The sequence below is a fragment of the Podarcis gaigeae genome, assembly GCF_964106915.1.
Source record: "Podarcis gaigeae genome assembly, chromosome: 8".
Classification (NCBI taxonomy): domain Eukaryota; kingdom Metazoa; phylum Chordata; class Lepidosauria; order Squamata; family Lacertidae; genus Podarcis; species Podarcis gaigeae.
The window spans coordinates 82,668,018-82,694,299 of record NC_139684.1 but is presented as its reverse complement, the minus strand read 5'-3'; the positions used below and the strand labels follow the sequence as shown (position 1 = coordinate 82,694,299).

The 26,282-nt window shown below is 47.0% G+C and overlaps 1 protein-coding gene across 1 annotated transcript in view; it reads left to right on the top strand.

Moving 5' to 3' along the window:
• Positions 1–15,420, top strand: part of ARHGAP35 (Rho GTPase activating protein 35) — an 89,460-nt gene extending 74,040 nt beyond the window's left edge. The window contains exons 4-7 of the mRNA XM_083753593.1: positions 3,370–3,447; positions 3,915–4,046; positions 8,518–8,623; positions 9,777–15,420. Coding sequence (XP_083609719.1) covers positions 3,370–3,447; positions 3,915–4,046; positions 8,518–8,623; positions 9,777–10,140 — 680 coding nt within the window. The 3' untranslated portion in view covers positions 10,141–15,420. The remainder of the gene's footprint in view (positions 1–3,369; positions 3,448–3,914; positions 4,047–8,517; positions 8,624–9,776) is intronic.
• Positions 15,421–26,282: the final 10,862 nt, after the last annotated feature.

Sequence of the window (26,282 nt, the reverse complement as noted above, 5' to 3'; positions counted from 1 at the left end):
ACAACCCCACGCCATGTCCCTGATCAAAAGTTCACCCTTTCCCCAGGTGCTGTTGCCCCACTGGGTCCCCTTCAGATTTCCCTGCTTCTAAGTAAAAGTGAAAAGATTGAGAAACTGGGTCACAGATTGCCTGCGAAATGTGTCATTTTGGTCCCTAGAGAGTGGAACAAGGGCTGCAGTTGCCATTTCAGCTGCTTGCATGTGCTAGACCTACTTTTGAGTTGGGCTTGGTGTGGTTTGATGTTCTCAAATACACCTGGCAGCCAAGCAAGCTTTGTTTCTTGTGTTCTGCAAAGTCACTGCTCATTCTTCCTTTCTTTGTTTTGGCACATACACAAGCCTATTATATTAGCTCACATGTTAGTGTATGAATCCTGCATACTTTTGCGTGTGACCAGGGTGGGTGTAAAACAGGATTTTGTAACGTAAACATGGAAGTGGATTGCAGGAAATATTGAGCCTGTTATTAAACACTGCTCCTTTCTGTGTGTTGAGCGCCTTCTACAATCGTCTTGCGTTGATCTCGGTTTGCTGTATGGTTTGTAAGCCGTCTCTGGCTTATGCCTCTCCTCTCAACTCAGGGGTGATTGATGTCTTGCTGTTGCTGCCTGTGTGTAACTGATCGTGGAGAGAAGAAATAGAGCGACTGCGTCTCCGTGAGAATCTCTCTTAACATTCCAGGAAGGGCGGGGGGCAGACGGACGCAGCATTAATTGGGTGTTTATCGTAAAGCCATCTTGCAGACCTTTCTGCCCTAAGGTGTGTTTTGTTTGCTATGTACACCTTCGCATAGCCTGACTCTTACGGACAGAAATTGCTCTCGTGTCTCATTTTGATCGCTTTGTGTAGCGCATCAGTCAGGCATGTACTGCGTAATTCCGCAGCACCCATGTCTGCTCCAAAGAAACGAGGCTAGCTTTGTTCGGTGTGGCGCATCAGGGAGCATTTGGGGTCAAGCTTGCTAACTAGAGCGCAGAGCTTGCAGAGGCTTAATGACTGCGTTAGGGTGTTCAAGCAGCCCTTCATGTCTCTTTCTGGCTCTTTTCTTCTCCTCCTAGTTTACACACTTGCCTTTTGATTTTCTGTGGGGCGGGCGCCACGTAGGAAAATGGAACCAGCAACCAGCGTGGACTGTTGCTTAACTAGCTCCCTTTTGTCGCAGAGAGGCGTTAATGGTGCGCTCTGAGATGTCCTAATGACAAGGAACCACAAAGCAGCTGCAAGCAATGCAGCGATATGTGATGTATCTTGGGACGCACAACCGAACCTGTTGATGGCGCCTTTGCTGTGCAGTGTGGCCATGCTCAAGTCCAGGAGCTTAAGTGGGAAGGGGGGAAATGATTTGAGAAACACTGTTGCATTTTGGTGTAGTGAAGCTGGCCCAACAGATAGTCATTCCTGAGGCAGGAAATTTCTGAATGGCACAACCCACTAGAAGTTCACTTGTGCAAGCCTTTGCAGAATCTCCCACTCAACTGCCCTTAATAGCACCCTCCTGTGGTGCAGTGGGTCAGTGCATCTGAGTGTTGGTGGTTCAAACCCACTGAGGACAGCTGTGGGTGCAGAATTCCTGCATTTCAGTGGGTTGGTCTGGATGACCCTCGGGGTCCCTTCCAACTCCAGAATTCTATGATTCTACTCAGATGTCACTGCTGAGGCACCCACCTCACCTTGCCTGTCAGGGCTGCTTCTGAGCAGGCAGAACAGGTACTTTGCATGTTTAATCTATCCTGCATTGTCCATTGACAAGTTTGTTTGGATTCCAGGCAGTGGGAAGACAAATGGCAGCAGTGGCAGCTGCTCCTTTCCCTCTCCCCATCCATGGGCACACAGTGGCTCTTTTGTTCCAGGCTTGGAATTATACAGCCCTCTGGGCTGGCCCATTAACCCAGTTTCCCTCCCTGATGAGGTGAATTGCTGTCTATGAAATGAGGTCCCTATACAGACAGCCTCTGTAGCAATTAAGAGCTTTTAAGCCATGCGATTGATGACCTGTGCTCTGAATAAATCCTCTTCACTCCAGATTCACCTACCATCAATCTATCCCTGGACTGGGTCTCAGCCTGGCCTTTTGCTTTTATCTCACCAAATACGAGCTTCTCAGAATGTGACAATTAAAACAATTACTAAATTGAGACATTCATGCTCCCCCTCCCATTTTACGGTTTTCACTGAAGAAGGCCATCCTTCTAGCGAGACGGACCACCTTTCTTCTCTTGTGTCCTTGGCCTTTTTATATTTACTTTGTAGATGCAATTCTAGTTTGCTTTATTTTGCAGTTCAGAGATGCTGCGAGCAGCATTTAAAATAGCAAACAACTTATTTAAAATAATATCTATTAAGGTGTATAACCTATGTCTTAAAAATGACCCAACAACCTGCAGCCTGCATTGTAATAGCAAGACTTGGCATTCATATAGTTAAAGGGTTTAAAATTCTTAATGATTTTTATATTGATGTGATCCTCAACAGCCCTGTGAGATGGACACATATGGACTTGAGAGAGAGAGAGAGGGAGAGAGAGAGAGAGAGAGAGAGAGAGAGAGAGAGAGAGAGAGGTTTCCCCAAAGGCAAGCTTGGATTCTTAATCACTTGAATTCACTGTACCTTAGAACAAGTGGGCAACTTCTTTTTCCCTGTGGGGGTAATTGTCAGACACTGCATGCCAACGGTACAAGGGGCAGGAAATTGGTGAGGTCACCCTTCACCCCTCTTCCTACCCAGAAGGAGCAGATGGTTCTTGCCAGAGGTCTGAACTTTTCATTTGCAGAGGCTTTTAAAATTGGGCTGAGGGCCACAGGGCCTTTTCCCAATTCCTTTGAGATCAGAAGGCCCTAATAGATGGGAGAATTTTAGATTTTCTTGCACAGAGTTCTGTTCATTGTATTTGTCTTGTTTTTCTTATCATAACATCACTTTATAAGATGTTAGAGCTGCTTGGGGTGTGTGGAGGGAGGAGTAGAAAGGGAGATACTTGCAGACCACAATTCTAGCTCTTTTTTCTTCTAGCTTGCATTGTGTGTAGAGTTCTATTACTTCTGGAATTCTAGCTGTACCTTCCTTTTAACAAATTATTGTACTGAGAGAAAATAAAAGTCAGCTGTGTTGTGTGCCTCATCTGACTTGTTCCTTATGTTTATATCCCCCCCCCCCTTTTCCATTATGGAACCCAAGATGGTGTACATGTGGCACTAGACATACCCAGGACTCTTCAGCAAGAGGGAGGCCTCATGTGCCTGGGGAACATTTGCACATTTTTATTTTCTTGAAATGCAAAACATTTCTATTCCTCAACACATTTCTTCTCTGTTGAATGTTGCCTTTAGATCTGCACTTTTGATCCAGCGCAATTTCTTTCTCTTTCACCAGGGTTGGGTACTGAAGGTATCTATCGGGTGAGTGGAAACAAGTCTGAGATGGAAAGTTTACAGCGGCAGTTTGATCAAGGTAAGTCTCGTCCATTTTCTCTTATGTGGGATGGAGCAAAGTATCTTAGAACTATCCACATGTATATTTCTGGATCTCTGCACAACAGTGGAAAAAATGCAAGTCTCTGTGTTGATTCTCCTGGTCATATAAGTGCTGGTTACGAATCTAAAATGTTAAGTGGTGTGCCCTCATTGACTATCACAACGGTATCTGAGTTTGTGTGCACTCAATATGCTGTTGCTAGAAGTTCTAGATGTCTCACTAGTCCCAAGTCCTAACCAGCACCCTACGAACACAGATAAATGTACCTCTGCTGTACTACAGTAGTTGACATAATTCCCTTGGTAAATACCTAGGACCATCCTCTTTCACTAATTAATTAATTAATTAATTAATTGATCTGATACTTGTAACAAATTTCAGAAATGTGTGCGCCTCCCTGGCAGCACTTTGCAAGGTGTAACCATTAAATTTGCTCCTTGTAGATCACAATCTGGACCTTGCAGAGAAGGACTTCACTGTGAATGCCGTAGCTGGAGCCATGAAGAGCTTTTTCTCAGAACTGCCTGACCCTTTGGTACCTTACAACATGCAGAATGAACTGGTGGAGGCCCACAGTGAGTATGCAACAGTTGGTGATGAAAAGCATTGTTTTCCCCTTATTAGAGAGCCTTTTAAGCTTCCCCCACATTTCTCACTTAGCATCAGATTTGGCATTCCTTCTGTTTGGGAACCCATGTTCATAACTGCGCAGATTTTAATTCCATATTTCTCCATCTTATTTCACTTCTGTGATGTTGCCAACATCATGGGTGCTTATGGCAAGTATGTTAGGAAATGGTTCTGAAGACTCTTGCTGTCCTATTAATTCATCCTTTTTGCTCACCAGTCTTCCATTCTTTAGACTGCGATGTATTATGGGATGCTCTTGTTGATAAAATATTGACAATACTTAGTAGGCTGCCACCTTAATGGGGGAGATCACAGATGATTGGGGGGGGGACTCAGGGTCTACATTTTAAAAAAATGGAATGATGGAGTTGCAGAATTTCCTTTTGAGTCCTGTACCTCCCAGTGCAGTGAGTACAAAATCCTTGGAGGACCACTCTTGACTGCTGCACTCTGATGCCATCAGTGAGTGTGCTATTTAAAAACTAATTTCTCCTTCATGTTCCTATTTCAAAATCAGGTGTAATGCTGTTCTTTCTGAGTTGCATGCACAAATTATGCAGGGAGGGGGATAGTGGATCAGCTTTAAACTTGACCAAATATTTTTTTTCTCCCCAAGAACTGTAGTTCACTATTTCTGACAGGGCTATTTAAAACATTTCCTTTTAAAATAATGCTTTCTCCCTAAGGGGATTTAGTGAATGGATGTGAGCCTTGCCATGGCGACACCTAGAGCGAGAAAATAAAATAGCATGGGGAAGAGTTCCATTGTGTGTGTGAATGCCTGAAGCGGCACCTTCTGGATTTCTTTCCCTTTTTTTTACCTGTCTTAAGAAGAAATTTCTTGGTTTTTGTCATGTATCCGTTTACACAAGGGGTGGCCCTCCAGATGTGTTGGGACGCCAACTCCCATCAGACCCTGCAGCATGGCCAGTGGTCAGGGACAATGGGAGTTGTAGTTCAACAACATCTGGAGGGACACAGGTTTCACATCCCTGGTTTGCACTGATTTAAAACCTAAAGTGTGGTTGCTGTATCTTAGACGCTGCATGAAAGGCTTCAGAGCATAAAGGCAACAACTCTGAAATGAGGAGCTAATCCACTTAATAAATTCTCCTTTGAGATGAATGGGATATTTCAAAAATTGACCCCACCCCAAAAATAGCATGCCTGACAAATGCCTTTGCAAGACCATTTGACAGATTTTGATAACTTGGTAAAATGAGCTTGCTGGGGCATTTGGTAGCCTGCTTTGAACATGCTAAGGGACGCAGGTGGCGCTGTGGGTTAAAGCCTCAGCGCCTAGGACTTGCCGATCGAAAGGTCGGCGGTTCGAATCCCTGCTGCGGGGTGCGCTCCCGCTGCTCGGTCCCAGCGCCTGCCAACCTAGCAGTTCGAAAGCACCTCCGGGTGCAAGTAGATAAATAGGGACCGCTTACCAGCGGGAAGGTAAACGGCGTTTCCGTGTGCGGCTCTGGCTCACCAGAGCAGCGATGTCACGCTGGCCACGTGACCCGGAAGTGTCTCCGGACAGCGCTGGCCCCTGGCCTCTTGAGTGAGATGGGCGCACAACCCCAGAGTCTGTCAAGACTGGCCCGTACGGGCAGGGGTACCTTTACCTTTACCTTTACCTTTGAACATGCTTGGGAATAGCAGGGTGTACATTATTTAAACCTTTTAGCACATATATAAGCCTTTGCTAATATTGTTAAGGTCAGCAATTCTGAACTGCCCTGGCACAGTCTTGTTAACACAGTCTACGGCAGAGGAGATGCCATGGTCAAAGTATTTTTGGAAAGTGAGTTGGGTTGGGGAGAAGGTTAAAGCAAGATGGCTTCTGATACTGCATGGGGCTGCCCCAAAGGAGAGAGTGCAGCTGTTAAAAGAGAGGAGTGGGTCTGAATGACTGCTGGGTGACATTTTACTTCAGGCCTTTGGATGCAATTAATTTAGAGGGCAGTAACTATTAATTAGGGACGCGAGTGGTGCTGTGGGTTAAACCACAGAGCCTAGGACTTGCCGATCAGAGTCGGTCATGACTGGACTTAATGGTCAGGGGTCCCTTTACTTTTAACTATTAATTGGTTGCACAGAGTCCCATGTGGTAGCACTTGTGGAGGAGAAACTGAGATACTTGTTCACTTAAAACAGAGCCTTTTACACCTAGTGAAAAATGCGAAACATCTCCCCAATAACACCATTCATAGAATCCTCGAGTTGGAAGAGACCACAAGGGCCATGGAGTCCAACCCCCTGCCAAGCAGGAAACACCATCAGAGCACTCCTGACATATGGTTGTCAAGCCTCTGCTTAAAGACCTCCAAAGAAGGAGACTCCACCACACTCCTTGGCAGCAAATTCCACTGTCAAACAGCTCTTACTGTCAGGAAGTTCTTCCTAATGTTTAGGTGGAATCCTCTTTCTTGTAGTTTGGATCCATTGCTCCGTGTCCGCTTCTCTGGAGCAGCAGAAAACAGTCTTTCTCCCTCCTCTATGTGACATCCTTTTATATATTTGAACATGGCTACCATATCACCCCTTCACCTCCTCTTCTCCAGGCTAAACATGCCCAGCTCCCTTAGCCGTTCCTCATAAGGCATTGTTTCCAGGCCTTTGACCATTTTGGTTGCCCTCCTCTGGACACGTTCCAGTTTGTCAGTGTCCTTCTTTAACTGTGGTGCCCAGAACTGGACACAGTACTCCAGGTGAGGTCTGACCAGAGCCATTGTATGGATTGAGCTTGCAGGTGTGCCACAGGTCTCTACTGGATGTGTTCATTGGTATAAATAGTGGCCTATGGCTGTATTTCGCTATAAAAATATGAATAGGTTTCCATGACATGGATGCCTTCTGACTGTACGTGACAAAAACAGATATTTCTACCCTATTTGGTTCTGTTTGAGAACACACTCGGTTAATTAACAACACACTTTGAAGCAAATTGGCTCAGCTATTAAGTGTCCAACCCAGAGTGGTTTTCACAGTAGAACCATCAAATACAGTAATTAAAAAATGCAGGAATAAACAAGCAGTTTAACAAATACAGTTAAAACCCACATGATAAAAAATGAGCAAAAAGTGTGCAAAATTCACCAATTGATCAAAGCACCAGATTAATAGACCAATAATATGTATGTGCATTCTAGAGATGTTTCCCTCATTTGAATTTAACACAAGCAAAGGCTGGGCAATTCCTCATGGCTTCCCACTCCAGAGATTTCTCTTGTGAAATCAGGTTTTACATAGAGCTGCTCTTCTGATTTTTTTTTATAAAAAAGATGGGGCAGAAAACCCCCACAAGACCAAAGAGTCACATTTCAGTCCCAGAAATACTTTGAAAAGCAACTTTGTGTTTCTGCAGGTCTCAGTTTGGTGCAAATCTAAGACACTGCCTTGGGTCTGAAATGTTTCTTCTGTCCATTTCAGACGCGTTCAGAGTTTGGGAAAGACTTTGTACTGAGCTTGTTTTAGTCTGTCGAAGTCGTGTGAGGTTTGGGACCCTTTGCTGTAGAAGTAATTCCCAGAGGATTTCTGAGAGATGGTGTTTGCCCCTTTCTTATTGTGGCATTGTGACATGTATAAAAGTAATAATCTTCTCTTTTCAAGTAAATTGCCCAGCTGTTAGATTTACCCCTGTGATGCTTGCATACGAATAGAGAACCAAGGCCTTTGTAGGAAAGTTTGCTACCTGTGTAGGAAATTGACATAGTTATGATTCCACATTGGAAACCTGGAAACCAAACAGGAAGCAGAGATTTTCTTACCAGTATTTGGATCTTGAAGGAAAACACATCAAAAAAGATTGACCTGTCAAACTGTTTAATGTTAAAAAGAGTCTCTCTTTAGAATGGGAATGAGTAATAGCCCTGTGGGCCTTGGTTAATACCCTGATTATCTCATCTTTCATTTCTTTCTTTAAAAATGTAAGTTTCTAGCCTTCGTGGTTTAATAGAGCTGGTTATAAACTGAGGTAAGGAAAAGGAACCTCAGCTTCATTGTATTTTAACTCTCCAGCAGTTATAAGCCCCAAATATGAATAACTTGGTTCAAACTTAATATGAAGATAACAATTGCAAATGGAGACTGTTGCAGAAGAAATGCAACTTGGCATAACTGAATGTGGTCTGGTACCTGTCACGGTAAAATAAAAAGAAATTATTTTAATGACCTGCAAATCAGCTGTGATCCTCTACCATGAAACCCTCTTGTGAACTTTGGGTTTGATGGATACAGAGGACTGTTGAGTGCCGGTGGTGGTGGTGGCGGTGGTGGTTGGGCTCGTGGGATTTGTGTTCCTCCATTTACTCCTTAAACATCACTTGCAGGCTTTTTGAGTTTGCACTTGGGTAGTTGGAGATCATGAATGCCTGTTTGCACCTTGTAAAATGGTGAATTCCGGTCTGTTTCCCCTTTAAACAGAGATCAATGACAGAGAGCAGAAGTTGCATGCACTTAAAGAGGTGCTGAAGAAATTTCCCAAGGAGAACTATGAGGTCTTCAAATACGTTATCTCTCACTTGAGCAAGTATGTTCAACGCATGTTTTTTCTGTCCCTCTGAGATGCAAGGGAAAGGGGGGTACGGATCTCACCTTAGTTTTAGCTGTTGGTTTCTTAACAAGCACTGGAGCTGTGTAAAGCTAACGTTGGGTCATTTCACAGCCACAATGGGGCAGTGGAGCCTGCCTGAAGTGAATCTGTTCCCTGACGTTTCTCCCAATTAAGCAAGCCTCCATTTATCAGGGGTCTCATTAAGTTTGGTAAATCCTGCTCCTCCAGAAATTGGCAGCCGTGCTCTGGCAGAGCTTGTATTAGGCCTGCTGTCTCCCCAGTTTCATTAGCCATGGCCAGGGGGCATTTGCTGCTTTTCAGAGGTCATATTCACAAGGCTGTGCTCTTAAGAGTCCCAGTTAATGAGCCCAAATCACCACCAGCCCTTTGGTTCGGTTCTCACAGCCACTGATACAGACCGTCGTGGCCCTATAACACTTGAAGGTGCGTTCTTGGCAGCGCTCTTGACAGCTCGCTAGTTCGGGGGAAACAAGATGACTAAAGGATTTTGAGGTTTTCCGCTCTTCTTGTATAGCTTTGAGTGTATCTTTGGAGTCCTGTTTTAATCTGAGTGTGTTTCAGTTCTGGAGTGATTTTGTAGTCAGCCCTGTTCTACTCTTAAAAGAAAGGAGGCAAAATAATCTCATTGCCATTTTTTTTAAACCGTTCTGACTGGCATGAGTAAAAAGCGATTAATGTTTAGGACCCTCTTAGTTTGCCAGCTGCAGCAAATCTAACTGTCACCTTCAACCAACCCTGTCTCATCTCTCCCCCTGCATTGCTCCAATAACTCTCCCTCCTGTTCCTGGTCACTACCAGCACCACACTCCTTGTTGCTATGATTCTTTACCTTCCTACCTATGTGCGGTAATATAAGAGCATAACTGAGATACCAGGAGACACACATGCAGCCGGGCAGGCAGTTGTCCTGTAGCAGGAGGCTGGGTTGAGAGTTAGCCTGCCCCCACAACTTAGTCCCTGATGTGTGCAGCTGCCGCCTAGACCCTTCTGTCCCTGCTTCAGGAAGTGTAGAGTGTACCTTCCGCTTTGCCCAGTAGCCCACAGCTCCCCTGTGGTTTTGAGCAGGCCTTGCTAACCTTGTGCGTTGGTGTCTCCCGTGTCTTTGCAGAGTAAGCCACAACAACAAAACCAACCTGATGACGAGCGAAAACCTCTCCATCTGCTTCTGGCCCACCTTGATGAGGCCCGACTTCAGCACCATGGATGCTCTCACTGCTACTCGTATTTATCAGACAATCATAGAACTCTTCATCCATCAATGCCCTTTCTTTTTCTACAATCGGCCCATCATTGAGCCTCCCGGGGCCATGCCCAGCTCTCCCTCCGCCATTCCTGCCAGCACGCCTTTCCTGTCCTCCACACCTGTGATGGCCCAGCCGTCCCCTCCACAGACTCCTCCTCCCCCCTCGCCGCAGTCTCCCCTCCAGCCCCTTCTCGCCCCACAGCTTCAGGCTGAGCAGCACACACTGTGAACCCTGGGCACAAGAGGACATCGAGGTCTCCTCCTGTTCTTCCACGCGGAACAGAGACTGGAAACTCAACCCCGTCATCTGTCGCCCTCCCCCCCGTCCCCCTCCCCTGCCACTTGGTTGCAAACTTCAGCTGGGCAAACTTCAGGGGCGAGCTGGAGTATTGGACACATGTGACGCCTTGGTTCTGCCTCAGTGCCTGGCACGGAAGGGCCTGCTGCGTCAGGGATGACGTCGGGCATTCCTTTGAGCAGGAGGGGTCTGGACCTCTCTTTGAATGCTGGATCTGATCAGTTCTGACCGGAGCAAACCTGTAGAACTCACGCGAACACTCCCGCGATCAGCTGGGGGGGGGTTGGCTTTGGACGAGTGTTTGGGGGATTTCTCCTGTGCACAGACAGAGAAGACCTGCTACAGCCTGGCGAGATGTGGAGCCCCTACCCCCCAAACACATTCCACGATCTGCAACCAAGGGCCTGTTCTGCACCGCTGGGCACCTCCTCATCTATTTTGGGGAGACCACCGTTTCACCAACTCTCACCGTCCCAGCATAGCTGCTCAGAAGGTCTGGACCAACACATCTGCAAAGAGAGGCTTTTTATGTTTTGGCAAAGGTGGAATGTAAATTTCTCCTGACTTTTAAGTGTCGGCCAGTCGCAAAGGGGGAAGGAACTAACCTTGAAAACAAACAAATGGCGAGGAACATTAGAAGAAAACACCGCCACCATCCGCCGGTTGGGTTGTTTTTAATCTGGCAAAGTAGTAGTTTGGGACAATGGCTCCTTTTTACTTGAGCAGAGAATTTGTGTGTGGCAGAGGCTCCCTGGCAGGGTGGGGTGAGGGCAGGTCCAGGTTTGGTCTGGCTGGTTCTGCTATCTTTATTTGACAAATCATGAACATATCTCTCACACTACAAACACACCCACACTTTCCGCCTCACGCAAAATATTGGTGTTTGCACTTAATTGAAGGGAGAGTGTGAGGCAGGGGCATGTGTGTGCGTGTGTGTGTGTCTTTTGCAAACACAAACGATGATTTGCTGTCTGACTTGGGATTTAATTCCTGTAGAACACTATGTTGACAGAAACACTGTTGTTAATCTTCGTGCGCGAGTGTATGTGGGCCGTATGGGGTTGGGAGCAAGTGGTGCAGCTATAGAACAATGGCTTTTTTAAAAAACAAAGGTTGCTGGTGGAAACATTTTAAAGGATAAAAGTTGATGCAGGAATGAAGTGGAAGTGAATTCATGCAAGTGAATTTCACCCCCCCCCCCTCCAAACCCAGAGTCAGAGGAGGCAGGCTAACAGAAGAAAGCCCCACACTGCGGTCTCCTGGAGTGGCTGGTCCAGGTTCAGTTCACTAATTTCTGTGGTTTGCTGCCATTATAAAGGTGGCTTGAGGAGTGGCCATGCCATGGGATGGTAGGATAAATCTGACGGCAGGTTCTTGAGACCTTCAGGCGCAACCTTAAACCACTAGAATTAGCTGCCTTTCCAGCATCCCTGAAAGTGGCCACGAGTCCCTAACGCCATGCCTGGCGCCTGGACCTTCGTTGTAGACCTGTCACTGAGCTGCTTCTGCCCCTTCCCCTCCCTGCCTCTCTCCATGCGGTGTATGTGTGTGTCTCTCTCTGCCCTGGCTCTGCTGTTTGGTGCATCCTGTCTCCTGCACGGCCCCTTGTCCTTTCCCCACACCTGGAGCCACGGTATGCTCATATCAGCCCTCAAACCTGTGGTCTTTTCCTAGCCGGGGTGCATGTTGGGCATGCAGTGCCCCCCTGGCTTTGCTACTGTGTGACCTCGGCTTCTTTCCTTGCATCGTTGGTGGGGGGGGGGGGGAGCGTTGTGCAGGGAAGAGGCAAGAATTGAAACCACTAGGGATAACCAACCAATATTTCCTGTGCAGGCACCATTGAGAAGAATGGTGGCTGTACATCAGCAGTGCCTGGTAAACTGTCCTGTAGAGTGAGTGTGTTTGTTTGTTTGTGTGTGTGCATTTGTGGGGTGGGGGAGATGGAGGAATCTACTTAGTAACAGGGCAGTTTTAACTGGAGTTTCCACGGTACCCCTGGGAGGTCACAAGGGAGCAATCCCCTACGCCACCCTTTCTGTCTCTTCGCACTTTAAAGCAGAACCTGTGGTTTATTGCTAGTTTTAGCATTTCAAGGATGTTTGTGTTAATTTCAGTAGGGTGGGGAGAGAAACCCCAGTTCTCCCCTCCCCCCCCAATTTTTAAAAACCACAACCCCTCCACCTTTATCCCCCCCCCCTCTTTCCGGCATCCAGAGCCCAGTCTTCAGCAAACTCTCTCCCTCCTATAAATAAGCTGAATTATGTACTCCTTATTTTAGAACCACATTTAAAATTTGTATCTATGTCAGGATTGTGTGCTTGAAAGCATCCCTTGCGAGCATTCCTTACAAGTTTTTTTTTTTAAAAAATATTCTCATGCGTTAATGAAGCTTTTGTGTAAATAACAAACTCTTTTTGGTTTGTTTAGACTGTTAAAAGGAAAGCAGACTATTTTGCCATCCTTTATGCATGCATAACCCTAAAGGGCTGGGGAAGATCCCCTCCAACCTTCCACCTTGCTTCCGCCGTGTTTTGCTGTGGTCTCGGGCTGGGCGAGCGTTGACTCGTTGCAACCAGTAATGTAGGCTTTCTACCTGGGACAGGTGGGTGATTCCTGCTGCGTATGCAGTCTGTTTTCCTGTGCCTTCTCTTAGGGTCTAATGCCAAACACCTCTGTCCGAAGGACCTCTAATGAACAGCTGTTTAGATTCAGGGTGCTCTTCCTTGCTATCTCGATCAATGAAGGGTGGCTTAACCCGCCTCAAACCCCATCAGTTTGCTGCACCTTGAAACATCCGATACAGCCTCATTATCGCTTGCTGCTGCAAGATGATAACCCCACATGCTGTTGTTTTGTGAGGACGGCAGCACACACAGAATTGAAGTGGACGGGGCTGGCACAGTGGGTTTCAGCGTGCTGGTTGGCGCTCTACCATTGTTGATCTGGCCTCGTGATTCCACCCTCAGTTGCTGCTCTCAAAAGGGGAAAGGTGGACAGGAAGAGGAGTTGCGCTTTTCCCCGATCCTGCCCCTTCCTCAGAATGCGTCATGTAGAAGGGAGAAAATGCCCGCCGTTCTTTTCGGGCGGTGGTGGCTTCCATAGGATTTACCATTCCACAATCCACGAGGTCATCTGAAAAGTCTGCTGGAGAAGCGAGGTTGGTGCTGCAGCCCACTGGAAGGCATGTAGACTGCAGAACCAAGGGGCCATTTTTTAAAACGTCAGACCAGGCGGCCCCTGCAGATCTACCCAGCAAAGTGCTTCACCTGTTGCCATTCCTCCTTTTGAGATAAGTGCTATCTAGTTCCTACTCAAACTACCTGTGTAAGTCTCTTTGGTTACAAGTGACGGGTTTGGGGTTTGTTTTTTTGACTGGTAACTTGCTAAAAGACTTGAGATCCTACCCCCGACACCCCTAATTTGCCATTCCTTTGCACGCACTCGTGCCCCACTTCGGTGTCCAGCATCATGCCACGCGCACGCAAATATTCACAGCTTTTTCTGTAGTTGAGACTACATGCGTGCTTGGGCTGTCATACAGGCAGAGAGGAGCAGTCGCGAAAGGATTAGGAGTCTGTAGGGGCGTTTTCAGTCGCAGTCTTGGTAGATCCAGCTTTCTCGTGACAGCATTCTGCCCAAGGCTGCAAAATATGGTCCCATGCCTCCTGAAGCCCTCTTCCTTCTTCCCAAGCCTGTCGCTCTCTGGATTGCAACCTCTGTGCCAATTGGCTAGGCTGGCAGGGGGGCTGATGGGAGCTGCTGCTCAAAACCCCTCAGAGGGTGCTGGGCCAGGGAAGGTTGCTGTGAAATGTTCACCTGCCCTAATGGGAGGGTTTTCGTGGAAACTCGCCGGGATCTGCTTTGGAAGGCCACACTTTTGGTGCCAAAGGTTACCCCGCTGTACCCCCCCCCCCCTTGGAAAGGATTGCTGGGCTTTGCTGTTCTGTGATTATTTTAAGCGGGAGACAAGCGGCAAAAATTTTGCGCCACTCGCCCTTCATTTCAAAACACACACAAACACTAAATCCAGCTGCTGCTGTGGTTGAAATGACAAACATTTCAAGGCTCTGCTATCGGCTAACTTAACGTGTGCATTTTTAATTTTTACATTCGCTAAAGGAACCCCACCGGGGAATTCTTTTTTGTTCTTAATCGCTTGTCCGGATCTTTCCTCCTTGAATTTTGTGACTCAGCAGCCAACGTTCTAAGCCTGACTTCACGTTTTTGTACACCTGGTCTTGGTTTCTGCTCCTCGGTTTCTGATGCCTGGCCGGTGGGATATGCTTTGGTCTGCAGACAAAACAGTGACCCCCAGCAACCCACAACATCTGTCTCTGTCTAAAACTCTGAATAGTCTTTTGTGGAGGTCCAGGGGAGGAGAGGAGCACTGCCTCCCCCCTCACTGCCTCTATCATAGGTCCTAGTTTAACTGTTAGGTTTAACTCTCCCCACCCCTTGTTCTGTAAAATCAAAATACGATAGAAATATTGTATTTTTAAATGTAGTTTAAGGCAGGGCATAAGTTATTGTTTAAATAAATAAAAAAACTTTTTTTTCTCCCTGTGTACATTTAAAAAAAAAAAAAAAAGCCCGATCTGTTTCTCAAATTGTATGGGAATTAAACTTGTCCTGAAAAGTTGAGTTTAGTTTCTGCACTCAGCTTATATAATTTCCCCTCCCGGTACTTGTATTTTCACATGTAAAATTACCTCTATATATGTTGAATTAACAATTTTTTGGAATCGGAAGAGGAAGGAAAAACAAATATTAATGGTAATAAAATGTGTAGTAGTTCCAGCTAAGTATGTGCCCAAGACACTCTTCACAGAAACAAACAAGAAATATTGAAAGATCTGTATGTAAAGAAAAGTATAATGCTTATTTCTCTGTATTTTTAGGAGCCTAACAACATCCTTTAGTTATTGGTGATAGAATATTTCCTTTTTATGCTTCTTTTAAAAGACATTCTTAACAATTTGTGGTTCTTTTTCCCCAGGCCAATCCAATTAGTGCATGATAATGTTGAAAGCTCTGGGCAAAAAAAGAAAAAGTAAAAAAAAGAAGGCCCTTTTTCTGCTGAGTTTAAAGAAAAAAAAATCATGTATTTGCTACAGAGTATTGTATGTGTCTCAATGGGAATGGTGTAAAAACTTAAAGGCCTTATGTGATATGTATCATAGTTAATAAACCAATCTTGTAAAAAAAAAAAAAGGAAAATACTCCCTCCAAACCGTGTCTCTCGGCAGGCACACAACATCACACGCACGCGTCCTTTGTTTTGCTCCTGCCTCTTTGTCTCTTGCGGAGAAAATCTTGCTAGCTGCAAGCTGTCTTTCGGCACAGTAGGGGAACTTCTGCGTTTGCAGAGAGGGGCTGGCAGCATTGAATACCGCAAATGGTTTAAGGCGTCCAAAGGAGGAAATAGCAACTCCTGGCGAAGGAACAGGTTTCAGCCACCTTCCTTTGTTTGGTCCCACCAACCCCTTCTGCTGAACTGGGTGGTCCTGGTTTAAACGTGGGTCTGCTAGGTGCATGTCTGACATGTGGCAGTGTGTTGTTTTGAGGGCCAAAAGTAAGCCTCTGCTCTCGTATCTTTCCCAGAAGAGTGATGAAATTTGCACTCTGATTCATCCTGCAGAGAACGGCAGCTTCCGTTCGTCAAACTATTAAGACGTGGGTCTCTAGCCCTCATGGTTGTAAACTAAAGGAAAGGTGCTATTTGCAATTCTGCCCCGAAGGAGATTCATGCAGAGCTTAAATTACGATTACTTTTCTGGAACTGTGGAGATGGGGGAGGAATTGAATTCCCACCCACTCTGATCTTTTGGCTAATATAAAGGTAAAAGGACCCCTGACCATTAGGTTCAGACGTGGCCGACTGGGGTTGAGGCGCTCATCTCGCTTTACTGGCCGAGGGAGCTGGCGTACAGCTGGGTCATGTGGCCAGCATGACTAAGCCACTTCTGGCGAACCAGGGCAGTGCACGGAAACACCGTTTACCTTCCTGCTGGAGCGGTACCTATTTATCTACTTGCACAAACAAACAACGGGAGCTCACCCCGTCGCGGGGATTCGAACTGCCAACCTCCTGATTGGCAAGTCCTAGGCTCTGTGGTTTAACCCACAGCGCCATCCGCGTCCCTTTTCTTGGCTAATATAAGCACCGTCTATTAACAAGTTCCTGTATGTTGTGGGAAGTCAACCAGGATTGACAAAAGTTACCTGCAAATACCTGCACAGAAAATTACTGAGCCAAGCTGTAGGTTCCAAACACAGTTTCTGATTGTTTGAGGCTGCTGTCTGCTGAGCTGGTGAGAAGATGGTGCTCACTAGTCTAGGCCAGCCTTTCTCAATCTTGGGCCCCCAGGTGTTGTTGGACTACAACTCCCATCATCCCCAGCTAGTGGGGGTGATGGGAGTTGTAGTCCAGCAACACGTGGGGGCTCAAGGTTGAGAAAGTCTGGTCTAGAGTCTCGACTTTGGGTTTTAAGAGCAAATGTCAGACCTAAGAGTAAATGCTACAGACCAAGCGCCTTTGTTAAACCGTTTAGAGGTTTTACTTACCATTTAAAAGGTAAAGGGACCCCTGACCATTAGGTCTAGTCACGGACGACTCTGGGGTTGCGGCGCTCATCTAGCTTCATTGGCTGAGGGAGCCAGCGTACACAGCTTCCGGGTCAAGTGGCCAGCATGACTAAGCCACTTCTGGTGAACCAGAGCAGTGCACGGAAACACCGTTTACCTTCCCGCTGGAGCGGTACCTATTTATCTACTTGCACTTGATGTGCTTTTGAACTGCTAGGTTGGCAGGAGCAGGGACTGAGCAACGGGAGCTCGGCCCGCCACAGGGATTCAAACTGCTGACCTTCTGATCGGCAAGCCCTAGGCTCTGTGGTTTAACCCACAGCACCACCCGCGTCCCTTACTTACAATTTAGCGCTATACAAAGTCTGTTGAACAAGTGACAGATAATTTGCAGCCTGTTTGATGATCCCGGATGCGTAAGCACCGAAATGTGCCTAAACCAAAGCCTGTTTGTTTTCTTCTACCCAAAAGGTAGCAGCTGTGGGTGTGAATCCTACATTTGAGGGCTAAACCAGCCTGTGATGCCCTAGCAGAGAACTGTTTCAGGAGCGGAGGCTGGATATGCAACAGTGTTCACTGTCAAAGAGGAGTGATATAAGCGATGCCCTCTAGCCTTAAACATCCAGAGCAAGATCCTGCCCGGGAAGGGCAGCTGTTTCTCCCAACACACAACTAAGCTTTACTCAAGAGTAGGCCCAGAGACATTAATGAGCACGACTAAGACCCATTAATTCCAGTAGGTCTGCTTGAGTAAAACTTAGCTGAATAACCTGTTCCCAAAGCTCTGATTCTGCTGCTACTAGCCCTGAAGTGCTTATTTTTAAAATGTACATAGAATATCCTGAAGTGTATGGTTCTTTTGAAAAGGACCTGTGTTTTGACAACCATAACTGGGAAAGCTGTTTTGGGGTCCTGGGGGTTTGCTGTAGATTGTTCCTACAAGGCTAAGTTGGGGCTGGCTCCCTTTTAAAAAGGATTTAAAAGTTACTTATTCGAAGCATTTTTTACTTCCCTCTAAAGCCAAAGAGATGCGTACAGATTAATACAAAAACAAAGGCGGACCCTGTCTTCAATCTAAAAGGCACAACACGAAAGGAAAAAGGGATGGGGAGGGAGGAGGAAAAGAAGCAAACTCAGCCACCAGCTCTTAAAGTGACAGAGCTCTTACGCTGGGATGGAAACGGGTTCAAGGAGAAGAGGAGCCAAACAGCTGAGAGTGTGGCTGCTTCCCTTGAATTGCAGGTGTCCTGTTTTAAGTTTCCTATGCAGCATTCTGTGTGTGCAGCAATTTCTGCTTAGCACGAAGATGTCTCTTAGGAGGTTGAGTTCTTCCTGTGAACACTCAACAAGTTCTTCTGATGGCTTCTTCACTCCTTGCCTGGTGAGTATTCTGTAACACAAGTGCTGCCCCCTAGTGTTCAACATACAGCATCTGTCGCATACAGGAATCGAACCTGCAACCTTGGCATCATTCACACCACCCTTTAACCAACTGAGCTATCCAGGATGGACTAGGGTAGTGCAACTAGTAATTCCTCTGTTTTGGGCCAGCTGCCTCTTCGATATCTCAGCTTCCCAACTGTACTCTATGTATTTATCGTGATTTAAGTTGTTTATGTCGTCCCAGGGCAGGTTGCAACAACTTAAAAGAGTCTGCGTTAAAAATGGTTAAAGCAAATGACGGTCACACAGGAAAATGTCAGGCGATTCAACTGTCAAGAAAACTTGCGTTTAGGGGCTGAAGCCTGTTGTTATGGTTCTTCATAGCTGATTAAATATTTTTTCGCTGATCGGTTTGTTTAAGGACAGGTGACTAATCACTTAATTGATTGCACATTTAGCAAGCAGCCCATGAAAGTGCATTTTAAAGAAAGATACTAAAAGAGCACGATAAAAATTATCCATTTGATAAACCAAAACTCCCCTATTGTATCTGTATGAGACCCTTAATCTCGGAGTCATGGATTCGAGTCTCACGTTGGGTAAAAGCTTCCAGCGTTGCAGGAAGTTGGACAAGATAACGCTTGCGACCCCTTCTATCTCTACAATTCTATGAAAGCAAGACACTATCCCTAATTCCAAAGAGCTAGAGGCTGATGTGAGCCCAGTGAAGTACATTAAGGCTAAATAATTGCGGATGGAGGGTGAACTCACTCTATGTGGGGCTGCCCTTGAGACTGACCCAGAAACTCCAGCGGGTGTAGAAAGCCGCGGCGAGACTCCTTACGGGGTCCTTGCCGCGGGATCACATTCACCCGGTGCTATACCAACTGCACTGGCTCGCGGTGGAGTACAGGATCAGGTTTAAGGTGCTGGCTTTAACCTTTAAAGTCCTATACTGCCTAGGACTCTCGTACCTACGGTACCGTCTCTCCTGGTATGTCCCACGGAGGACCTTACGGTCTTCAAACAAAAACATCTCGGAGATCCCAGGCCACAGGGAGGTTAGGCTGGCCTCAACTAGAGCCAGGGCTTTTTCGGCTGTGGTCCCAATCTGGTGAAACGCGCTGTCACAAGAGACTAGGGCCCTGCGGGACTTGACATCTTTCCGCAGGGCCTGCAAGACGGAGCTGTTCCACCAGGCCTTTGGCCAAGGCACAGCCTGACCTCCTCCTTTGGTAATCCTCACAGAACTTTAGCCCAATCGTTGCCATTAATTTGATTTTGAACTGATTTTAGAATGGATTGATTTTAGAATGCTGTGTTACTTTTATTTTTGTTAGCCGCTCTGAGCCCGGCTTTGGCTGGGGAGGGCGGGATATAAATAAATTATTATTATTATTATTATTATCATTATTATCATTATTATCATTATCATCAACATTGGTCTTCCTAGCCTAACTAAGCATTCTGTGCCCTGAACCACACTGCCTGGAAGAAGGGACTAAGATGCCGTAAGTGAAGACCAGAAAAAGAGAGGGGGTGGAAAGAGATGATCAGGGGTTTATTTTTTTGGCAACTGGCTAAATTGTGTAGATCTTGCTTCTGCAGCACCACCAATTCACATTATGCTTTTTAGAGCATAAGCTAAAAAATAAAAATGAAAGCAATATTCATTGCCCCTGGGAGCTTACAAACGAAAATACCCTTCCCTAAGCTTGCCCCCGCCAGAGGTGGACTACAGTTCACATATGGCATTGCTGGTGGGAATTGTCAGAACATGTGGCAGGCACCAAGTTGGGGAAGGCTAATCAAAAGTTTGATGGTGACAGGAAGGCAGAGAAGAGAGATGTGAAGGCACGTTGGTCTTTGGGGCATCAATGGCAGGTCTTGACACCCTGCACCTATTTTCCTTCTCTTCCTTTTAGGGCTTTTGGCTCTTCCACAACCTCTGGACACCTGGCAACCTGTGCCTGCTTTTTACCTTCTCAGATCCTCAGGGAAGAATTGCAGGACTAAACCCTCCCAGTTTTCCAAGGTTTGCCCTTTATCAGGCACGTCCAACTCCCAAGGGACAGCAATCTACTCACAGTATGAAAAGACCGGCTGTGATCTACCCATTGTCATTGCCAGGAGTTGCTGAGCTTCTTTTAATAATAATAATAATAATAATAATAATAATAATAATAATAATAATAATAAATTTTATTTATATCCCGCCCTCCCCAGCCGAAGCCGGGCTCAGGGCGGCTAACAACAATCAAATAATCAAACAGTCAAATAATCATACATACTAAAAATATTTCATTATAAAAATTAATTAAAATCAAATTGATGGCAACCGATTAAGCAAAATTACGTGCAGGTTGCCAGAGGAGGGAGTCAGGCTGTGCCCTGACCAAAGGCCTGGTGGAACAACTATGTCTTGCAGGCCCTGCGGAAAGATGGATAAAGATTTTAGGGGAGACTTGACCTATTGGACATGCCTGCTCTGTATAAACACTTGGCTGCAGATGTTTCAGAGTCCGGCAGGTGGCAGACAATCCCCACATTCTCCCCACCTGTCTTGATCATTTTCATTTTTCCATCTGTCTGCCCTTTCTCATTTCCTCCTCCACCAAGGAGATCAATTTCTGGGAAGGAGGGCTGGGTAATCTTTGTGCACACGGTCTGAGCTCTCTTGGCAGAGTTGGCCCTGTCATCTGAAAATCAGCCACTGGAGCATGGGCATAGCCAAGATTTTTGTTTGGGGAGGCAGGCAAAGTTGTTGATTTCTTGGGAAATCACAGGTAAAAATACCTTGTGAATAGGACATTGCAGGGGGCAGGTAGATAATTGTTACAGATGCTTCAGGTTGTGTTTTTTCGGGTTACAGACCGCCAAAACCTGGAAGTACCACAAGGGGTTACTTCCGGATTTTGGCGGTCACACATGCGCAGAAGCACATTTTCTTACAGGAAATCACAAGACAGAGAAACCAGTAGGAGAACACTTGAATCTCCCAGGACATTCTATACAAGATCTCAAAGTAGCTGTTTTACTACAAAGGAATTTCAGAAATAGACTGGAAAGAGAAGCTGCTGAATTGCAACTTATTACCAAACTTAAAACCATGGAGAGACCTGGTCTGAACAAAGACCTTGGATTCTTATCTCATTATACATGACAAAGCCATTTTTCACCTTCTCACCCCTTGCTTTTTCCTGTAAGAACTATTGCAGTCGTTAAGAGTCGTCAACAGGCTCATCACAGCTATCTGCCAATCACCCATTCCCACCACCCTTCTGAGTAATACCCCTCTCCACCTTCTCCCTATATAGAAGGGTCTGGAGACTTCTGTTTCAGTGTATCTGAAGAAGTGTGCATGCACACGAGAGCTCATACCAAGAACTAACTTAGTTGGTCTTTAAGGTGCTACTGGAAGGAATTTTTTTTGTTTTGAGCGTCCACTGTGCTTTCAATGCTTTTCCATATTCGTGAATCTGTGGGGGAACTACTCCCCCCTCCCGCATATGCCCATGAATCCACAGAGCCTGCTCCTGACGTTGTTTAGTCATGTCCGACTCTTCGTGACTCCCTGGACCAGAGCACGCCAGGCACTTCTATCTTCCACTGCCTCCCGCAGTTTGGTCAGACTCATGCTGGTAGCTTTGAGAACACTATCCCACCATCTCGTCCTGACATGCTCCTGACATTAGGCAAAGTGAAATGACTGCCTCGGGTGACGGGGGTCAGGAGCAGCACGCACCTCTCCCTGTTCATCCTCAGCCCTCAACTACAGTGGTACCTCAGGTTACAGATGCTTCAGGTTACAGACTCCGCTAATCCAGGAATAGTGCTTCAGGTTAAGAACTTCAGAATGAGAACAGAAATCGTGCTCCGGCGGTGCGGCAGCAGCAGGAGGCCCCATTAGCTAAAGTGGTGCTTCAGGTTAAGAACAGTTTCAGGTTAAGAACAGACCTCCGGAACGAATTAAGTACTTAACCTGAGGTACCACTGTATTCCCTTCCATTGCAGACATCTTCGTAACGTTAGAGTTGGTCTAGTGCCTGAAGCCACTATCCTTCCATCTTAAGATTCAGCTGGCAGTCCAGTTGAATTTTGGGCACTCAATGGAGAGCCAGGTGCCATCTTGACTTTTGCCTCTGGCAGCAAAGTGCGTTAGGCCAACCCGGAGGAGCTGCTTAATGGCAAGGCCTGAGGTAATAAAATAAACAGATTACAGGGGCTACAAAGAAGGGGTTAGGTTGCCCCCTTAGCTCACCGCCACCGCCAGCTGATCACCAATTAAACCTTGCAGCAGCCCCATATTTTAAAACAAGTTTGCCTCCATTGGTGGATTAATTTATCGAACCTTGCTAATGCCTGGAGAAACAGCTCACCACCAATCATCTCTGCAAACGAGATCCTTGTGGGGCCTGCCTTCTTCTAGAGCAGGCATGGGCAAACTCCAGCTCTCCAGATGTTTGGGACTACAATTCTCATCATCCCTGACCACTGGTCCTGTTAGCTAGGGATGATGGGAATTGTAGTCCCAAACATCTGGAGGGCCAGAATTTGCCTATGCCTGTCCTGGAGTCATTGACGTGAGTTAACCCAGGGATATGGGGCACCTTGGGCTCAAGGGACAAGTGTGGCCCTCCATGCCTGCCTACCTGGCCCTTGGAACACCCCCTGAGCCACACCCTTCACTGCCTCTGCTTCACGTCATGAATGCTTTTCCTCAAACGCCGCTCATGCCTCTTGTTTACCTGAGTAGAGGCTAAAGAAAAGTGTGTGTGTGTGTTTAGAAACCAGCCTATAGCGAACAGGTCAAATATATCTTCCTTTCTCCGCCCACTTTGGCCTCTGGCGCCACCCACCCCTGGCAAGAACATGTAGCACTCAGGCTAAAAAAATGTTTCTCATCTCGCTAAAGCGCATTGTGCAGTAACTACATGGCCAGCAGGTGGCAGTGCTGCTTTATTTTGCTTTGGAGCCCGTGATTGAAAAGGAGTCGCATCTACATCAGATTTACTGATTAGTTTGCATTTCTAGACTTCTTGTGGTTGGCATCCATCTGCCTTGAGAGACAATGGAGTGTGCCTCCAGGGGTGAAGGCAAACCACGGGAGAATCGCAGCACCTGCCGGGGCTGCAGAAACTGGTGACTGCTGCCTCCTGTGTTTTTGCTGCGTTACCAAACCTGGGTAGTGTGTAGGGAGCCCCTGGGCTGCCCAGATGAGAAAAGAAAAACCCTCTTGTCTTCACTGCTGCGAGACATTTGGCACCAGCTGAGCTGCCGGCAGGAGGCGTGCAAGGCGCCATCCAACCGTCTTAGGGACGCGACTCTGGATTTGTGTAGACTCTAGTTCTCTCAAAGATATCCCAGAAGCTAGCAGAGGTTTAGGATCAGAGTTTTCTTTCCCAAGTTGATGAGCCCCACCTGCCCCTCACTTCCTTCTGTTGTTGTTGCGTCGTTTAGTCGTGTCCAACTCTTTGTGACCCCCTGGACCAGAGCATGCCAGGCACTCCTGTCTTCCACTGCCTCCCGCAGTTTGGTCAAACTCATGCTGGGAGCTTCGAGAACACTGTCCCACCATCTCGTCCTCTGTCGTCCCCTTCTCCTTGTGCCCTCCATCTTTCCCAACATCAGGGTCTTTTCCAGGGAGTCTTCTCTTCTCATGAGGTGGCCAAAGTATTGGAGCCTCAGCTTCAGGATCTGGCCTTCCAGTGAGCACTCAGGGCTGATTTCCCTAAGAATGGAGAGGTTTGATCTTCTTGCAGTCCATGGGACTCTCAAGAGTCTCCTCCAGCACCATAATTCAAGACAGGCACTCCTGTCTTCCACTGCCTCCCATAGTTTGGTCAGACTCAAGTTGGTAGCTTTGAGAACACTGTCCCACCATCTCGTCCTCTGTCGTCTCCTTCTCCTTGTGCCCTCAATCTTTCCCATCATTAGGGTTTTTTCTAGGGAATCTTCTCTTCTCATGAGGTGGCCAAAGTCTTGGAGACTCAGCTTCAGGACCTGTCCTTCCAGTGAGCACTCAGGGCTGATTTCCTTCAGAATGGATAGGTTTGATCTTCTTGCAGGCCATGGGACTCTCTAGAGTCTCCTCCAGCACCATAATTCAAAAGCATCAATTCTTCGGCGAGCAGCCTTCTTTATGGTCCAGCTCTCACTTCCATACATCACTACTCGGAAAACCAGAGCTTTAACTAGACGGGCCTTTGTTGGCAAGGTGATGTCTCTGCTTTTTAAGATGCTGTCTAGGTTTGTCATTGCACTTCCCTCTACATGCTAAAAATGCCTTCTTGATTCATTGAACCCATTTTTGGTCAATCTGCCAGAGCCTGTCTTCACGTGCAAGGGACATCCCTCACGGTGGGGACACAACATGGACAGACTACCCCAGAATGAGCACGACGTATCTCCCACCAGAGGTACTACCCCTTCCCTAACACCCCATCACTAGGACCAGAGATTTGAACGTAAAATCAGACAGTAAAACATAAAATCAGACAGAAAAGAGTGGGTGCGCTTTTTTCTTCCAATAGCACAGCAGTTTTTAACTTATCTCTCAGTCACCAGGATGGTGGACCCCTTAGACCTGTCCCAAAGTTAAGACTCTCAGGGGTCAAAAGTAGTAGTAGTAGTAGTAGTAATTGATTTATACCCTGCCCATCTGGCTGGGTTTCCCCAGCCACTCTGGGCGGCTTCCAACAGAATATTAAAATACAATAACCTATTAAACATTAAAAAGCTTCCCTAAACGGGGCTGCCTTCAGATGTCTTCTAAAAGTCTGTTAGTTGTTTTTCTCTTTGACATCTGGTGGGAGGGCGTTCCACAGGGCAGGTGCCACTACCGAGAAGGCCCTCTGCCTGGTTCCCTGTAACTTGGCTTCTCGCAATGAGGGAACCGCCAGAAGGCCCTCGGTGCTGGACCTCAGCGTGCGGGCAGAACAATGGGGGTGGAGACGCTCCTTCAGGTATACTGGGCCTTTGAGGCCATTTAGGGCTTTGAAGGTCAGCACCAACACTTTGAATTGTCCTTGGAAAAGTAAAGAGTGCTTCTGTGCTGAATTTTTTGTTTGTTTGTTCAGTTACTGATGAGCAGTGGAACTCAAGATAAGAGGCTGGGGTGACAGCGGTGGAGGAAGCCGCTTGGGCGCCTGGGGCGAGCCGCCCATAGCGGTGGGGTGCATCGTGGGGCCTCCAGAATTTGCCTGCCTCCTTCCACTCAGCTGTCCCACAGCTGGGGGGGAGGCAGCGGGCAGACTGTTTGGGCAGCACAGAGCCTGCACACGCCCAAGCCAGGAGAGACGCATGACTTGGGCGCGCTGCAGGCCCCGCGGTGAGTCCCACCCAGCATTTTGTCACCCGCTCTCAGTGGTGACACCTGGGGTAGACCGCACCACCCTTCCTCTGCCCCTGGGGGGTGGTTGTGGCGAGACATAGAGAGGGGATTCCAGGCAGATCTAAGCTCGCTCCTTCTATTTTTTTTTGCAACTGAATTCCACCAGCCCTAAAACTCAGGTTTGAATCTGGGATATGCCCTGAACAAAGATCCGCATAGTTCAAGCTATGGTTTTCCCAGTAGTGATGTATGGAAGTGAGAGCTGGAACATCAAGAAGGCTGATCGCCAAAGAATTGATGCTTTTGAATTATGGTGTTGGAGGAGACTCTTGAGAGTCCCTGGACTGCAAGAAGATCAAACCTCTCCATTCTTAGGGAAATCAGCCTTGAGTGCTCCCTGGAAGGACAGATCCTGAAGCTGAGGCTCCAATACTTTGGCCACCTCATGAGAAGAGAAGACTCCCTGGAAAAGACCCTGATGTTGGGAAAGATGGAGGGAACAAGGAGAAGGGGACGACAGAGGACGAGATGGTGGGACAGTGTTCTCGAAGCTACCAGCATGAGTCTGACCAAACTGCGGGAGGCAGTGGAAGACAGGAGTGCCTGGCGTGCTCTGGTCCATGGGGTCATGAAGAGTCGGGCACGACTAAACGACTAAACAACATTAGCAGGGGGTTGGACTGGATGATCCTTGGAGGTCTCTTCCAAGTCTACAATTCCATGACAATTTTACCAGTGCACTAGATAAGAACATCAGAAACTGGATCAGGGC